General features: G+C 39.2%; 1 protein-coding gene across 2 annotated transcripts in view; it reads left to right on the top strand.

Annotated features, from left to right (window-relative positions):
- The window catches only part of tbl1xr1a (tbl1x receptor 1a), a 60,738-nt gene extending 42,915 nt beyond the window's left edge, over window positions 1-17,823 (top strand). For both annotated transcript variants that reach the window (XM_042339004.1, XM_007888954.2), the window contains exons 2-16: window positions 664-794; window positions 3,289-3,388; window positions 4,047-4,192; window positions 4,619-4,841; window positions 6,470-6,602; window positions 7,210-7,351; window positions 8,492-8,555; window positions 8,791-8,888; window positions 8,983-9,043; window positions 10,910-11,031; window positions 11,802-11,876; window positions 12,392-12,519; window positions 12,714-12,879; window positions 13,273-13,374; window positions 14,498-17,823. In XM_042339004.1, coding sequence (XP_042194938.1) covers window positions 3,331-3,388; window positions 4,047-4,192; window positions 4,619-4,841; window positions 6,470-6,602; window positions 7,210-7,351; window positions 8,492-8,555; window positions 8,791-8,888; window positions 8,983-9,043; window positions 10,910-11,031; window positions 11,802-11,876; window positions 12,392-12,519; window positions 12,714-12,879; window positions 13,273-13,374; window positions 14,498-14,524 — 1,545 coding nt within the window. In that variant the 5' untranslated portion in view covers window positions 664-794; window positions 3,289-3,330 and the 3' untranslated portion in view covers window positions 14,525-17,823. The remainder of the gene's footprint in view (window positions 1-663; window positions 795-3,288; window positions 3,389-4,046; window positions 4,193-4,618; window positions 4,842-6,469; window positions 6,603-7,209; window positions 7,352-8,491; window positions 8,556-8,790; window positions 8,889-8,982; window positions 9,044-10,909; window positions 11,032-11,801; window positions 11,877-12,391; window positions 12,520-12,713; window positions 12,880-13,272; window positions 13,375-14,497) is intronic.
- The last annotated feature ends 424 nt before the right edge of the window (window positions 17,824-18,247 follow it).

The raw sequence follows: 18,247 nt of genomic DNA, 5'->3' as shown, positions 1-18,247 counted from the left end.
GGCTTGAGGGCCTGAATAGTCCTGTTTCTATGTTTCTATCTGCTGTGGATGTTCTGCACAGAATCCCCAAAGGGAATCAAGTAAAAGCTTCACAATTCTCTTCCATCCCCACACTTGCACTTTGAAATCACTTGTCATCTTTCACAGAAAGCATTCCTCCCCCTCCCCACCCCACTCCCCTCGTCTCTCTCCAAGCATCATGGAATGCTGTGGCAAATGCAGTATTTGTTCACCTGAATCTGCCCTTATATCCTCAATCTATTTTTTGGGGATAATCAACTTACAGTGAAAATCATTTTTTTTATTGTGAGCTTCTCCCCTTAATCTGGTACCCGAAGCCTGTGAATCATTATTGTTTCTCTTTTCTTAAATCCTTCCCAATGCTTCAATGTCCTTTTGAAGATAAGTTATACAAGACTGTGTGCACTATCACAACATTGGCCTCACCAGTTATTTACACAAGGTCAGGATAACTTTTTTCCATTTAATTGAATGTCCTCAAAATACAGCCTTGTGATCATTGGTTTTATTAGAGTACTTTATGATTCAGAGCAAATGCAAATTGGGTATGAGCTCTGTCATTTTGTTCTACCTTATCAAACTGTTTAAGAGCAAAGCTGGTCCATTTATAACCGAGTTTCTTTCTTTTGTGTTTTTTTCCAGCTGTGTTACTTGCCCAGTGACCTAAAGTGACCTTGCTCTTCCTTGTCGTGTAGTCTGCCGTTAATCTGTCTTTAACAAGAAGTTGCCCAAGGGAAGTGCCTCAGAATGTGTCATTAGACGATTCATCAAAGGTGAGAATAAATTGCATCTTCCTTCCAGGCTGTGCACAGTGATGCAACTGTAATCATTGGCTATCAAACAGTTTCTTATGCGGTGCCTGGCTTGAGCCATTCGGCTAACTTACATCCGTTCATTTTAACATGATCTGTGGTGGGTTTTTATGCATGTATGGTGCTCCAGGCAGCTATGCTGTGATGGGGGAGGGTTTAAGACTGATTGGTGTTGTGTGTCGGGGAGGGGGAAGGTGGTGTTGACAGGTTCCATCTCAGTAGAAGTCAGAAAATATCTCAATCTGGTGCCATTCTAAACTTCAGATATGGCTATTTTTGTTTCTGTGCTGCACTTGGGTCAGATTGTAAAGTGCCGTACAGCAGGGCAGGGTGTATCTACCCACGGCAAGAAAAGCCTGTCAATGCCTCCCATTTGTGTGGCGCTGTTCTTACTGTTGCAAGCGCGAACGTATTGTGGGACCACTCTAGGCATCAGGCTCGGTTTAGAAACTGAATTGTTTATATTGCAGAGGTGATTCCACAGTAACCATAACAACAAACAGAGCCGTGCACGCAAAACACATTGCTGGCCTCTAAGGTCAGGCTGAGCCGTTCACACAAGGCTGTCTCTGTTGGTAACGCCAGTCGCTGTTTGTTGTCAGGAGCAGCGTTGTCTCTGAGTTGCCCACAGTATCACAGCCTTCCCTGGTACGCACTGCTTTGTTTACTGCTCTTGTGTGCAGTTTGATTTACAGTTATTTCCACTTCAACATCAGGCAAATAGAGAAATATTGTAAGGAATTTAAATTTACTTAATTTAGGATCTATTAACAGTAAAGGAAAGGCAAAAAAACTGTTGAGTGGAAACTGCTTATTTTTAATCAAGTTCAAAAATGATGAAGAATCTATCCCGAGGTGTATAATAATCTTAAGTAGGTGATATTTGGGGGTCGCAGGCATCTATTTGTAAGCACTTTAACCCACTGCTTTATATTTCTATGATGCCTGAATAAAAAGAATGTTCTTTAAGAGTGTTGATTAAATGTCAGTTCCAACCAGCCTGTGTTTTGCTTATGAGCGTGATGGCCAGCTGAATCACTCTTGTGATTTCACTTTCTGACCCAATTCCCTTTTGTGTGAGTGTCCTCTCTGCTTCTGGGGACAAGTTCCCATTTGTGTTCTTTCTCTCCTCTCCTTCCGAAGGGCCTGAAAAGACAGTTTCCTAAGTGGCTAACCTGTTGGATGCAATATTAATCAGCAGAACATTGCCTTTTCTTGTCCAAAACTAAAGACAACAATTTTCTGTTCAGCAGTTTTTTTGTTTTTTGATAAAGTAAATGGTTTCATGTTGCGGTGCTGATCTATTTGCGACAAATCAAATTGGAACAATAATTGTTTTGCAAACCAGCCAAGATCATAGATGAAATTGTCGAGTGCGTGAAAATGTATTTCCTTTGAAGATCAAAGGCCCCAGAAGTGAGGAGATGAAAGTCTTGCATACTTGTCAACTGCAGATTCAACATATCTGAGTTTAGTTTCGAAAGGTTACGAAAATGAGACAGCATAGCACTACAAAGCAAATCTTTTCAGTTTTTTTATACTCCCATTAATTGCAGTTGACAAAAGATTATGATATTATTTCCAACATTTATTAGTTCAAGGAAAAGGCCTGTTTCTTTGTGAGTGTTTATTTTCTATTCTAACCGTTTTAGAAATACCTTTTTTTTGAAAGACTGAAAACATTTGAAAAGTGCTCGCTTGTTCAGTCATTTGTTTTCCTACAGCTAATTTTCAGGGATGATTAAAAACATTTTATTTGGTTTATCAACATTGCAACTCAGTATGATGAGACCTGGCCAGGCAGTGAAACCTGGCCAAGTAGGGCAGTCACTCATTGTCTTCCCTTCCCTCGCTTGCTGATGCCTACTCCCACATGGACCGGTAGGTTACCTATATGCTTTATAAGGACTGTTGTGTGCTGTATGAGAAGGCAAGGGATAGCTATGAAGGAGCAAAAATAAGAGGTTAAAAAAATTAGAATGGGCATTTCTTTTTTGAGCTTTGGGTGAAAAATTCAACATTATAAATTGTGTCAGAAGTGAACGCAACATAGGTTTACAACGTCACATTGCTTTTGAAGCACAGAGTGATGGGTAATTAAAACTGATTTACCTTCTCAGTCAGGAAATTAAAATATGTTTTTCAGCATATCTGTATTGGGCAGCAAAGAGAATGGTGTTCAGCAGATTTCGGGGGGGGGAGAGCCTGCATTACTTTTGCTTTTAGCCCTGAATTTATAGATGTTTCTAGTGTGGCTAATTAAAGAACTCTTGTTGCGAACAGTAAGGTGAAATATAACTGTCAACCTGTGGTTGTTAAACCACATTTTCTTTATTGGGGGGAACCGTTACCACTTGTACATTTAGCATATGATCTGAAAATATTGTGACTCATTCCAATTTTCTCTCTTTCCCTCATTCTGTGTTGTGTGTCTGTCTGTCTGTCTGTTTAATAGGCTTACCCTCGAGTGACCTCATGGTTTTGAGTGGGACCAAAGATGAGTATAAGCAGTGATGAGGTCAACTTCCTGGTATATAGATATTTACAGGAGTCTGGTACGTATATTGATTCCATATTCTTAAAAAATGGGCATTGAGATACAGAACACTTATTTTATTCTTGTTTTTTCTTCTATTTATTCTCTTGGTCCAATTTACCATTTCAAATTTTTTAAAAAAAATTAGACTTGTTGCTATTCTCCTCATGCTTCTCTTCTTTTTGCAGATGCATTTATATATCGTCTTTAAAGGTCAAAATTCTAAACATTCCGTCCGATTCAAATGGGCAGTCTCTGCTGTGATAATCCACGGCACCCGGTTAATAGCCACTTTTGAGAGAAAGTAGTTTTGAAGTAATTGGGAATTGATTTGTCATCTTTATGAATGTGGCACCCTACAGCTCTGTGTTGAATTGTAATGACATAATAATCCTTGCATCTGAATCAGCGCCTTATGTTGTTGAGACGACTCAGAATATACTGTAAAGTGTAGTGATTGCGTATTTTGAGGGCGAAACACGGCAGCCAGTTGCACACAGCATTGTATCTGCTGGTTCATAGTTTGTTTTAATCATGGTTGAGTTTAAATGTGTTTGCACTAATTCCTAGTCCTGGTTTTGGTGCATATATTTTTCTTCACTGGGTAATGTATGTTTATCTCCCTTTCCCTCCCCAAAGCTTTAGAATTTATCCTTTTTTCTTTTGTTTTCACAAAGGTTTTTCACATTCAGCGTTCACATTTGGTATAGAAAGTCACATCAGTCAATCCAATATAAATGGTGCCCTGGTGCCTCCAGCAGCTCTGATCTCCATCATACAGAAAGGTTTACAATATGTGGAGGCTGAAGTCAGCATCAATGAGGTTCGTATCCAACATGATCGAGAGATGTACGGGATGGGGAACTGGGAAGGCAAAGGCCAATTTTGTAATATCCACATTCCTTTCTTATCTAATCCTTTCTGTCTCAATCTCCACACCACACATTGGTGATTCAGCACAAACCTGTGGCATTTTGTGTTCAAAGCCCTTTGAATTTAAGCAAAATATCTCTGACTAAAACATACATTGGGAGTGGGAAAGGCAGAGAATCTCGCCGAAGTCATTCAATTCTGCGAATGTATATATTTTGGCTGCATTTTCTTTAGAGATGAGAAAATAGTTTCTTTTATCATGTAAACCCCCACAGATTACTTTGATTTCTAATTAGACATTTTTGTTGTATGTTTCTTCATCTAATCCCACGCCAGTGTAAACTGTTTATTCTGAATCATTGGATTTCTGTTGTAGGATGGCACACTGTTTGACGGGAGGCCGATTGAATCGCTCTCTTTAATTGATGCTGTAATGCCTGATGTGGTGCAGACGAGACAACAAGCGTACAGGGATAAGCTACAACAGCAGCAAGCTGCTACAGCTGCCCCCACTGTTACAGCAGTCAATCAACAAGGAGCAGCGAAGAACGGGGAGAATACTGCAAACGGAGAGGAGAATGGTGGACACACAGTCACCAGTGAGTTTACAAATGCCAAACAGCGCCTTTTTAGATTTTCCTATTGCAAGTCCGTAATGCAGTTCAATGCAGATTACTTTAGGTTTCTGAAAACTGCATTGTTGTCATAAAAGGGGAATTAGTTTGTCTTGTGAATATTTTTTTTCAAGTTTTTTAAATTGAAATTTAGTATTAAAAAAAATCCCATCAAAGAGCTACTTAGGAACATGTCAAACACTGGAACTGAGTGAAGACCCCATATTCCAAAGTGCATCACGATATCTCAGTGACATGTTTTGAAACTGTCTTTATCACAAAAACAGTGTGTTTCGTTCCTCAAGCCTGTAGACTCGAGCTGTTAACATTTCATATATTTGGCACAGGATTTTGCTCACCACATGTACTCGAATACTCTGGTTTCTCTTGAAATCCGAGGAGCTAACATCTGTAAATGTGCCATATGCAATATTATTGTACTGCATCTCTACTGCTGGGATCAAAGACCTCATCTGATGTGCAATGGGAAGCTTAATTGATATTTCCTGCTTCACAATGAAGTTTTAGCTTACCACTTGCATAAATTTGGATGTTATTTATTGAACTGTTTAAGAGTGGGCCAAGTGGCAATCTAAATACTAATAAAAAGGACCCTTCAAACCTAGACTTCCCATGAAATGTCCTGGGGCCAGTTGGTAGCCAAATGGATTGGATGTTCAGTCTGCAGCGGGGATGAACTGAGGTGCTTCTGAGACTACCCGTGTCTTGTGATGTTGGAAGAAGAGCTCCAGCACAGTTTGCGTTTAACTCAAACCACATTTTATATTACGTATTTCAGACTATTTAGTGGTCAGATTAACAAATCACAAGAATTCAAAACACCATGTACGATGAAGGTAAACTGACTGATGAAAGAGTTTTATCTTGTTGCTTTTACCTGTCAGGTCATTAAAATCAAGCGGCATAAACTAGGTATGTGCTGGATTTGACCTGTTCCTTTGAGGCACGTTTCCTCCAGTCAATGTATTTTGCTTTCTTTCCTCCACCCTAGGCTTTTCACATGACACAATTTGTAAAAGGGAAACAGTTGTTTATATATTTACTCAAATATTTGTGGGATCTGCATTGTATTTCACGGTGTAGGATGTAAAGGCATTTCCAACCTCTGTATGGATGCGAAAATGTTCCATGCTGAACCACTTGTTTCCCCACGAGTCAGGCCAAAACTATCTGGCTATTTCCCTAAGAAAATATATTTTTCTGAAGTTCCTAAGAGCTGAGAGATCAAATTGCATTTTTGTCCCACATTTGAAATAAATCAAGCTTGACCAATTTTTAGTTCTTAAAAAGAAAGAAAAGGAATGTTCTTTTATGATGAAGCTTACCGCAATGCGCAATAACGCAGGTTACTATTAATGATTGCCCCAATTCAGTCATACTTTATGGTTTGGGCAAACATCTATTTTTGATTCTGTTTGATGTTATACTTTTGAACCTAGCTTTGATCTGCTGGTATCCTGAGAATTTACAATCGCTCGGCTCGTAACCTCTCAGAATAAATTTTACGGAATGTTATTATTGGTGCTGATTTGATGCATTTTCCTTGTGATTTACTCGACGTATTTCAGTGTTCTTCATTAATGTGATAACAGATAACCATACAGACATGATGGAAGTTGACATTGATGTGGAAATTCCACCCAACAAAGCTATGGTTTTGCGTGGCCACGAATCAGAAGTCTTCATATGTGCGTGGAATCCTGTCAGTGATCTCTTGGCATCTGGGTGAGTGCGTTCACCAACAGTGGATGTGCTGTCATAAACTGTCGGTGCTCAGATGGGGGAAGCCAATCTTTTTAAAAAGCTTAATCATGGCTTCGACAAAACAAGGTTCATATAATTAATAATAATAATAATCCTTGCATTTGATATAGCACTTTTCACATCTCGATGTCTCAAAGCGCTTCACAGAATTGATTGTAAAGTGAATTGACTGTATATTTGTGGTCGAAACACGGCAGCCAATTGCGCACAGCAGTGTCCCACAAACAATCGTGGATTGAAAATGACCAATTTATTATTGTGTTTTTTTGAGGGATTATTATTAGGCGTGTGGAGTAAGAAAACTTGCCCAAGGTTTCGCCCTGCCTGGGAATCAAACCCAGGTCTCTCGCTTGCGAGTGCTCCAACCACTGAACTGAGCTACAGGACTCCACTATAGATACAAAGCTAGACATTTCCATAATCAGATTTATATAATTTAAACATATATATTTCATGGCCTCTGTTTGCCTGACTTCAAACTTGAATCTTTTGAATGATTTGAGACTTAGCATTTCAATTGAAATTTGTGGCTTTATGTTTAAATGTAATTTTTATTCTCGTTATCCAGATCTGGAGATTCGACAGCTCGCATCTGGAATCTGAGTGAAAACAGCACTGGTGGCCCCACCCAACTCGTACTCAGACACTGCATCAGAGAAGGAGGGCAAGATGTACCGAGCAACAAAGATGTTACGTCTTTAGATTGGAATGTGAGTGAATGTGTCGTCAACATTTTGGGGGGAAAAACAAAGGAATCTGCTTTGATAGAGAATTCTAATGGATCCATTTCTGTTCTCTTTCTTTCTTCGCTTGCGCTCCTACTCCTAGGGCACATAGATTTAAGATAATTGGCAAAAAGAACAAGAGGGGAGATGAGGAGACATTTTACTACACAGCATTGTTACTATCCTCATCCTCACCTACAAGGCCATTCACGGCCTCGCTCCCGCCTACCTCTCCGACCTACTATCCCCCTACCTACCTGCCCGTACCCTCCGTTCCTCTGGCTCCGGTCTGCTCCACATCCCCCGCCCCAACCGCCCTACCATCGGTGGTCGGGCCTTCAGCCCCGAGGCTCTGGAACTCCATCCCCAGTGCCTTCACCGCTTCCTCCCTCTCCTCCTTCAAGGCCGGTCTCAAGACCTTTCTCTTTGACTGTGCCTTCAGCTCGACTCTCTACCCCCTCCTCGCTCCCTCCCCTCACCCTGACCATTTCCCCCCAATGCTCGGGTCCCGACCCAACTGTCCAGCGCCTTGGGACGTCCTCCCGACATGAAAAGCGCTCTATAAATGCAATCTTGTTGTTATTGTTGTATCTGGAATGCACTGCCTGAAAGGGTAGTGGAAACAGATTCAATAACAATTTTCAAGGGGGAATTGAATAGGTACTTGAAAAGGAAACATTTTCGAGCATATGGGGGAAAGAGCGGGGGAATGGTAGGCCTTTCAAAGAGCCGGCACAGGCACGATGGGCCGAATGGCCTCCTTCTGTGCTGTAATATTCTACGATTCTGTTGCTTGCATTTATTTACCTGTATGCACTTGCCCACCTTAAACCTAACGGTAGATGTATAAATAGCCACATGTTGCCAATAATTAGTAACTCACAAAGCAACTTCTGTGTCTTATTTATTTTTAAAAAATCATTGCGTGGGTTCTTCATCAAAACCAATGTGTTTGCGTTCGCTGTCGCTAAAGTGACAACACCGTGGAATTAGTTATTTAAAGTGCTAGGGGATTCTTTTACCTTCCTCAGTTAATACACACAAACCTTATGTTGAGTGAGCAAAATTTGTCTCTGCGATGTATGTTCCAAGCAAATTTGGTTAATTATCCTCCCCCTTTCTTAGAGTGAAGGCACACTTCTAGCAACAGGGTCTTATGATGGGTTTGCAAGGATATGGACAAAAGATGGTGAGTGAATTTGTGGTTTCTCTACTATATACAGTTCATATTTATTTCTCTACTTGTTAATTTCACAATTTCGAGACAAGGATTTATAGTCTTGAACGTTTCCAATAAGAGTAGCAATTCTTCGTACGTGTATCAAATCTAGTTGCCACAAGGAAATGCAAAATATTTAGGTTAAACATGCAGAATTACTGACATTTTATCATTAATTAATGATCGTTTTTCTGTCCCTTTTAAGGTAACCTTGCCAGTACGTTGGGTCAACATAAAGGGCCGATATTTGCATTAAAATGGAATAAAAAAGGAAACTTTATCCTTAGTGCGGGAGTGGACAAGGTAAGAGCCTGGGTTTTGAAGCAGTTGAAATAAAATCTTGAAGAATGAATGCATCCGTTACTGTGAGACTAAACAATTTTATTTTCACCCGTAGACGACAATTATTTGGGATGCACATACTGGAGAGGCCAAACAGCAATTCCCCTTCCACTCGGGTAAAATCTTTTAAATGGCTTTGACATAATTTGAAGCTATGTAATAAAATAGAATTAGAATTCTTTTTACAAGAAGCTTTGCAGTCTTTTATTCCTTCTCTGTTTAATACATTGTTTTAAATTGTCTGCATAAAGTGTTAGAAACTGAGAACATTGTGGCATTTGACCTTTACGGGCAGTTTTATGAAAATATTTCTATTTCCAATTTCAGATATTTATATACAAATGCAATGTTTTGAATTTTACCTAAATTTTCTATGACTTGGGTTTCCCATCATCCTTCCTGCCTTAAAGCAGCTGTCGATGCATAAATATTTTTGGAGGGTTGAAACCACTGTCAAAAGATTCATTCATGATAAACTTAGAGGCCATTTGCAGCTGCAACATATTATGTATTTTGGATGTGAAGCAGAATGGAATTAGTTGCTCATGGAAGATATTGCAGTAACGGTAGTCATAATATCATCCCTTGCACAGGGTTAGACCAAAGCAAAGAATCTTGGGACCTATCCAGTTTATTCCATTGACGAATAGTGTGATTATCAATTATGTCAAGGAGATGTTAAGAGTAATAAGAAAAGCGGCAGATCCTTAGTTATTTTATACTCAATCTATCAGAATTTTTTTAAAAAATGCACTGATTTACTGTGGAATTTTAACTTAGATAGATATTAGCAGTTAATTATTCTGGTCTGTTCAGTGCCTTTGTTTAAACTTGGAGCAAGGTAGGCTTTTTAAAGGTATAACACATTTTGAAAATGTTCAATGGATTGATTTCATGCTGCCCAGCTGTTTTTGTAAAGTCGTGTCTCCTGTGAAGTTAACAGTGGCTTTTATGTTGCTTTACATATTTCAGTCATGTTCATTGTTCTGATGTTGATGGGTATCAGATTCTTGAGGGAATTGTCTTTAATATCCTTTAGCAGCTGAATAGCCACATGAGGGAAATTGAGCTTCGAAGTTTATCTAGTGCAATTTAATTCAATAATAAATTTCATCACTTATTTTTTAAATTCTTATACAACTTAGCAACCCAGAATCTTGACTAATTGAACTAATGCCTTTTGTAAAATGTAATTAGATTCATTCATTCTCAACTAGTTTAATAGCATTATAACTGCACAGCTCTAATAAGAACTTCACTTATGCCATGTTTATTATGTCTAGTTTATTGTCTCTCATTTATATGGTACTTTTGAGTCAATTTGGTAAGGAAAGGGACCATTTAAAATCACGATCAACCGGCTGTTTAGTAACTTACAATGCTAACTGCCGTTTGGTGACAGCAAAGCTTATCAGCCTCCAGCTAATGCCATTTCTGTGTCTTAATTAGCTGCTTTGCTGCTGGAGGTGCTAATGGATTGTCTGGCGTTATATATTGGCCATGAATACATCAGTTGTCAATAGTACGTGTCCCCTTCTGCATTTTTATTTACCATTTTTCGAACTAAATTGTAGAGTGGCTTCCGAAGGCCACAATTGGGTTTTAATCAAAATGATCTCTTATCATCTACCAAACGGTTACCTAATACGTACATATGGCATCTATTATGGAGACAAAATGTTTACTTTTTTTTAAGTTTATTAACTGAGCACGTTACAAAGTTGAAGCATACCTCTATATGAACAGTGCATACAGAAGGGCAACATCCAATGTTCAATCACCGCATAATGTCTAGCATTTGGAAGTGGCACTCCTACTTTAGTTTATTTACTGCAAGCTTTGCTCCCTGATACTTTTGAAAACATCAGCATTTTGAAATTGTGCGATGCTTGTGTAATACGATGCTGCAAAAGTACATTTCTGCTCTGGGAATAATAGGCGATGCTCGTGAGCAACTCAACTCTGTTCTGCTCTGCTTTCAGCCCCGGCCCTAGATGTTGACTGGCAAACCAACAACACGTTTGCTTCTTGCAGTACAGACATGTGTATCCATGTCTGTAAATTAGGTGCGGACAGGCCCATCAAGACATTCCAGGGACACACGGTAAAGCCTTTATTTAGAATCACTAACCACTGGAGTTCCTCGATGCCTAGTGAAAAAATGCATGACATAATGCACTGAGCAATGCAGGACAGAAAGAACCCAGGTTTTGTTTCTGCCTGTGCTAAATTACTCTTCTCTAAACTGAGCATGCATCACTCGGGCTGCCTTTGGCTGCGATGTGTTTGAATATTTAGTTTATTTAAATAGAAAGAAATCCCTAAGCTTACCAACAACAACAACAACAACAAGATTCCATTTATAGAGCGCCTTTCACGTCAGGAGGACGTCCCAAGGCGCTGCACAGTTGGGTCACCAAGTGTGCTAGGCTACTTTTATGAAAATAGGCCTTCGTTTATCACTGCATTTCAGCTGCTTTTTGAGGATTTCCCATAATCTTTGTATGTTTTCAGAGGGGGCAGATTTGAGATCATTGCAAAATGTAAATTTTAGAAGGATTGTTTTTTAAAAGAAAACTAATTTTAAGAATAGTTGAGTGATGTCTTGGATGTGCCACCTTGGTCATCTTTTATTAATTATTTTATGAATTATTTATTGATCAACAGTTTACGTTTCAGCTCAGTTAATATATGTGAATCAATGCAGCACAAACGTGTGACTAATTCTGAATACCGCTCTTCCTGTACCTGAAGACATAATGCTCATATTCTACTAATGAGATATTTTCAAAGAAAAACTCAACAACTCCCATTAACTTGCATTAGACATTAAGAAACTGGCTAATTTTGTTTTAATAACTCAACTGTTTCCAGAATGAAGTGAATGCAATCAAGTGGGATCCAACTGGGAATCTACTTGCATCCTGTTCTGATGACATGACCTTAAAGGTACATCTGTTTTATTTTCTCTTTAGTGGTATTTGTGATCAATTTCTTTATAAGGAACTTTTGCAATAAAAGTGATATTTTTACTAGAAACGTAGCAATTTTTTTAATGGAAATAATACATTTTAAACACTCATGATTAGAATTGAGTAACGCTGGTTATAATGCTTTGAATGTTTGCAAGATTAACTGCAAGACTACCTTATTCACAGAGCTATGTTGTAACTTTACGTCAGCAAATAAGTGGGATCGAGGCCATTCTATGGCAGTAAAGACTAAATTTTATTGGAAAGTAGAAGATTGATGGGGGCCCCACTGGCCTTTCATCTCTGCATTTTTAAAAATTTGAATGTGTTTGCAGTTCGCGTCTTTATTAGTTACCGTGGAGTCTTTGAATTAACGTTATGTTCATGTATTTTTCAAATACACCATTGAATGCAGAAGTGTAATAATCTATGTTTGCAGAGATTAATATTTTCTTATGTTGGGATTTGATGTAGTTTTGTTCTTTACTGTAGATCTGGAGTATGAAGCAAGATACGTGTGTCCATGATTTACAAGCGCACAACAAGGAAATATACACCATTAAGTGGAGTCCAACAGGACCTGGTACTAACAATCCTAACGCCAACCTTATGCTAGCAAGGTAAGGTTGACTAAAGCAGTGAAGTTTACATTTAGCTTCCAGGCTGCAGTTTGTATAGATTATTGCTTTATGCTGTGTAATGATCACATTATTTTCTGCCAAACATCTGAAATAAACGCACATATGTTGCTTGTTGTTGACCTGTAAAGCGTGGCCCCTATTATTCCTGTGATCTCTGATGTTTGCTCTTGCAGTGCATCATTTGACTCCACTGTGCGGCTATGGGATGTGGACCGAGGTATCTGTATCCACACTTTGACCAAACACCAGGAACCTGTGTACAGTGTAGCGTTTAGTCCGGATGGCAGATATCTGGCTAGTGGTTCTTTTGACAAGTGTGTTCACATCTGGAACACGCAGGTATGTGTTATAAAGATCGACTATTGTTTGTTATGCTGAGGTTATTTATCTGCTTCTGCCTGTTTCAGTTGAAGCATGTATCATGGCATTAATAATAATCCCTCCAAAAAACCAAAAAAAAACAATAATAAATTGGTCATTTTCAATCTACGACTGTTTGTGGGACATTGCTGTGCACAATTGGCTGCCGCGTTTGCTCACAAATATACAGTCAATTCACTTTACAGTGTGTTCTGTGAAGCGCTTTGGGATGTCCTCCTGACATGAAAAGCGCTATATCAAATGCAAGGATTATTATTATTATTATTATTATTACTACACAGCAGCTATCTCATTACATCCCGCTAGATTTTTGATGATTAATCTGACGTCAAGAATTGTTTTTGTTTACAGACAGGTGCTCTTGTCCATAGCTACAGGGGAACAGGAGGGATCTTTGAAGTGTGCTGGAATGCAGCAGGGGATAAAGTGGGTGCGAGTGCATCAGATGGTTCAGTAAGTATCATTCTCAGCACTTGATGCATCTGTTTTTATGAGCCAGGGAGAGTTAACAAAATGAGAGATAATGGCTAACATTGAACCAGAGTCCTGCCAGCCTGTTTATACGGATGTTAAAAATCCCATGGCACTATTCGAAAAGAGATGGAGTATCTCTCTGTGCCCTGGACAAATATCTCTTCACTCTTTCACCTCCTATTTCACCCCTCCCCCTCCGCCCCTCCCACCCAATGACAAATGGCCACTCAATTCATTCCCCTTTGTGTGGCTTTGCTGGTTGCAAGTTGTCTACCACGTTTGCCTACAAAATAGTCACTTCACAGCAACTCCTGTGAAGTGCTTTGACATCATCCTCGCTCAAAAGGTGCTAAATCAGATACAAGTATACTCCATTGCCAGATTAATTAGTTTTAAGACTACAAATGCCTTTCTTTAATAAAAAAGTTCCACACAATGTTAAAAAGAGAGGGCACTGAGTATTAAAGTTGTGTTTACTATCTATGAATTGAAAGGATGGGAAAATGTTGGAGGGAAGTTCATTCTAGGGAAAGTTTAGTGGTTTTGAAGGAAAAGTGGAGTTTTGGTCCAAGCAGCCTTTTCTAGGTTTCTTTTGTGTTATTTCACCTGAAAAATGAGAAAGCTCCTTCTACATCTCACATCATGTGACTTGTACATTCACACAATTCAGACTGTGTCTCCACCTACTGATAGCATCTGTTCCCGAATTTCACTTTAAAAACGTAAATCAATGTACTCACATTATTGCTATGTCTAGATTTATTTCAACCGGTAGTTTAGGAGAACCTGTTTATTTTTAGCTAATTGAAATGGAGGACATAAAATTGTTCCTCGTCATTGTGTGAGGACGTTGTTAAGCATAAAGAAATAATAGAATGTTCTATTTCATTAGCTTTGGGGTTTACACTCTGAGCTCTTACTCAGCCTTATAATGTGTCTTCCTTACTCAGCCTTACTGCATAATGTGTGTTTCTTTTTAAAATGGTATATTGATGGTGAGGCTAACTAAATCTGAATCCTATTAATGGAAGTATGCATGTTTAATAGAGATAAATAAAGTCACACAGTAAATTGACAAAATATTTCTGTTTCATATTAAAAGGTTTGTGTGTTAGATCTGCGGAAATAACGCTGCTAGCTGGAAGCCATGGACCGACTATGAATGTGTACATAGCCAAAATGACTGTCCCTGCCCCATGTACTGCTACAGTCTCACTTGAACCATGGCCAGTCCACTACAGCCAAAACAGTCCAGAAAGCAGAGCCCAGGATGGGACAACTGAGCCCTGATGTGAAAAACACCCCGGACTGCTTAATGCTGGGAGCTCCACCTCACAAAGAAAATTCAACCTTTCCTGAAGATTTAAAATAACTTTAAGACTTCACACACACACAAGACCATATGTGTACCAGAAGCGCAAGGTAGCGGAGGACAAAATATCTTTTTTTGGTCCAGAGTCAATGTAGAACGAATTATCTTGTCGGCAGTTCAGCAGATTTGTGTGCACATATCAGCTTCTTTAAATCAGCAGCAAATAGTTTGTTCCCTTGTTTTAAACATTGTTTTTACCACTTTAGTTTACAGTTGCATGAAGTAGGAGAGTGACTGTTCCTTCTTTTCTTGCTCTTCCCCACCCACCCCCCCAGCCCGCCCGTCCCATCTTACATTTACAGAACACACAATTAGAACAAACTTTTTTTTATGGATACAGTGAGTAAGATAACCGTGTGTTTGGTATGATTTTTTGGGGGGTACATTTTCTTAATCACAAAGTTCAATATGTGGGAAAACATCGAACCAACCGCTCCAAAACTTGAATTAAAATTAGTTTTCATTGTACATCAGTCATAGATAAACAAGCGTGGTTTTACAGGTGATGTGGCAAAAAAATTAGTAGTTTTTCAATGGGGACATGATTCTGCCGATTTATAATAAGTGAACAAATGGGCACAAGGACAGAGAATCGCTGCAGGACTGGATGGACGCTCCTCTTTGCTTTAAGACCATAGTTTGCGTATGGTTGGATTTGTGCACTATTGTTAGAGCAGCTTATATAGAATTTTGAAAAATAACTTCTGGACACAAGATTTTTGCTGTTCTACTTTCTTTGGTAGAGCTACAAGCATCAATTTCAGTATTCCAGTATTAATGACTGATATCTCGTAAGCAAAGGTTTTAAATCCTATCCCAGTGCAATGAGATACCACCCCCTCACCCCCACCCCTGCCGTTAGGCAGAAATCATGCAGGCATATATTTTATGTTGATGCTAAGGCAAGAGTTGACTTGCTTTTAAAACCTAATTTCCTCAGACATGGGTTCATCTCAGCTCAGCTCTCTGACACACTTGCACTTCCTGTGTGCAGTGAAGGACAGGTGTTAAACTTGCAATAGCTTTTTTTTTAGAATAAAGTATGTTATTCTATAAAGTATAGAATATCTGGGCTTTTAAACCTCAGGGGACCCTTCTTCAGACAGTGAAGTGGCTAAATATTTCTGCTAAAAGAAACTCGATTACTTTTTCACATGAAGAAAAGATGTTTGAGGTTTCAAATTCGTGGATGTAATGCATTATATAAAGTCAGTTTAACAAAGGTATTCTTCTGCTTCCCATGTCCCATACAGTAACAGGTTACAGGAACAAGGTTGTTGCAATTATTTCATATCATCACCTGGGCTCTTATTTTGACACTTGGAAAGAAAATTTTTGTAACAAAAGTAATGGTTTTGTTGTTGGAAGACGATTTTGCCTCGACAGTGTCATTCAAGTGAAGTCATTTGGGACGGCTTCCAGATAACGTTCTGTAAACCAAGAACTACTACAGACACAGGTTTCCCTTCCCCATGGATATCCTTCTGGACCAGTAAGATCAGAATGGCTTTTAGACATCTATTATGGCCTTTCTGGTATGTGTAGATAGGCGAATAATTGAACAGGTTTGTCTTGTCTCACTTATAAATGGAAACCCATCAGTTGTTTATGATCCTATACGAGTAGGTTTCACCATATCCCGGTGACAGGCTTTATCATTCTCAAAATGTTACCCTTTCTTGCTAAGTTTGTTGTGAAGTTGACCTTAAAGTAACGAGTCCTCTCCTATATAAAAACTGATGCAGTTAACATGTACACTGACTGCATTGCTGGTGGATGTTTGCAGTGGGTGGCGTAAGGTTTGCAGGAGAAGGGTTTGTTGCCCAGTATTTTCTGGCTGGGTTGCAAGAAAATAAATGCTGACGTTTTATTTTTAGTAGCAGTGAGTCCTTAGGCTCCTGCAAACCATTGTACCTTTGGTGGGGTGTCCAGTCCTGGAGAAAACAAGACCAGAACGATGTTTTACAGACAACAGCGGCAGAGTTGCTGTTCTCTTGATGTGGCTGGTGTCCTGCCATTTTTTATTTTTATTTTAAATTGCCAGAGTGATGTTGAGGTGGCCTTTACCTGATTTCATTTTGTGCGTCATGAATGGTTGGGAGTTACCACTGCTAGGCTTAAGGGCAGGCGGGTACCCATGGAAAAACATTGGGCAGTGTTTGAACTGCCCGTGTGTGAGAACGGGGGGGGGGGGAATTATCTGAGATGGTAATTGTTGTTTCACATCAGCCAGATATGACCTGGATAATTCCACACTTCTGCTGATCAGCAGGTTTGTTCCTAATCACTTTACTGGTGGTAAGTGCACATAGACTTTGACGATCAGAGGCTCTTGCTCATATCTTCTGCTGGGACTTTGGGACTGAGAACTGAACAGAAACCATTGTGATGACAATTTTAAAAAAATAGATTTTTTTTGAACTACCTGAAGTGAGAGTAATTAAAAACTGTCGTCCTTTCCCTTTGTTTAAACCAATATTGATTGGATATACATCACTGACGTAACTGTTGCTCACCTGTTCGATTGCAAGTGCTGTGTTTATTTCGGAGGGGCTGCAAATGAAACCGGAGAGTTGGAGCGAGTGAAGTGTTTAGGTTGGTGAACACGGCGTTTGGTGCATTCAGTGCTGCGGGAGATCGATCGCACACCAACTCTCTAAGCACTGGATTTAACATGTTTGCATCATTTCTACAGTTCTCACAAATTAAGATTTAAAAAAAATTGTGAACCTGTAAACCAGGCCATGAAAGGTTTTTTTCTACTCTTTGAACTCTATTGTTCTGTTTTATTTGTACCTGTTTTAAAAAAAAACTGATTTTGATGTACCATGCTGTCCTGGACCATGTAAATATCATCTGATAATGTATTTGGGTTCCACATCACATTAATGATTTGCCCTTGGCCCTCGCCCTCCCCTTCCATCACCTCCCCCCCCACACGTATGACCACCAAGGCACATCCTCTGTTGCAGCTTCCCTTTGCATTGTACTGATCTGACGACCATAATTTGCATCAGATCTGAAAGAGGTCCAGAATAAAATATATTTTGATATTACATTATCGTGGTCTTTTGGAAACTATACTTTTTTGTTCGTGATCACTTCAACCAGCTCCTTCATATGTGTTGGAAAAAAACACAAGTATCATGTGGGTTAAATATTACTTTTTATTTAATCAGTAGGATTTAGCACATTTTAATTGTATGGTGTATGCAACAGGTGGATTCTAAATTCATGAACATTTCAACCCTGTTCAGGAAGCACATCGTCTTAAAATAACAGTTTATAGGCAGTCCAGTTATTTGGTTCCCATCCAGTTATTGATGTGATTTGTGGGCATTTCAAGGAATATTGCCTGGAAATCAGTAAGGTTTGTAACATTCTATTCAGCTGCCACTGCGAGGGGAGCAATTATTGCTGTTAATTATACATAGATAGTGGAAGCTAACATTTTTGAGCCACAGAAGGATTGACAGGGGG

This window comes from Callorhinchus milii, unplaced genomic scaffold, assembly GCF_018977255.1.
Source record: "Callorhinchus milii isolate IMCB2004 unplaced genomic scaffold, IMCB_Cmil_1.0 Scaffold11, whole genome shotgun sequence".
Classification (NCBI taxonomy): domain Eukaryota; kingdom Metazoa; phylum Chordata; class Chondrichthyes; order Chimaeriformes; family Callorhinchidae; genus Callorhinchus; species Callorhinchus milii.
The sequence above is the reverse complement of the archived record's forward strand: the minus strand, read 5'-3'. Positions and strand labels throughout refer to the sequence as shown.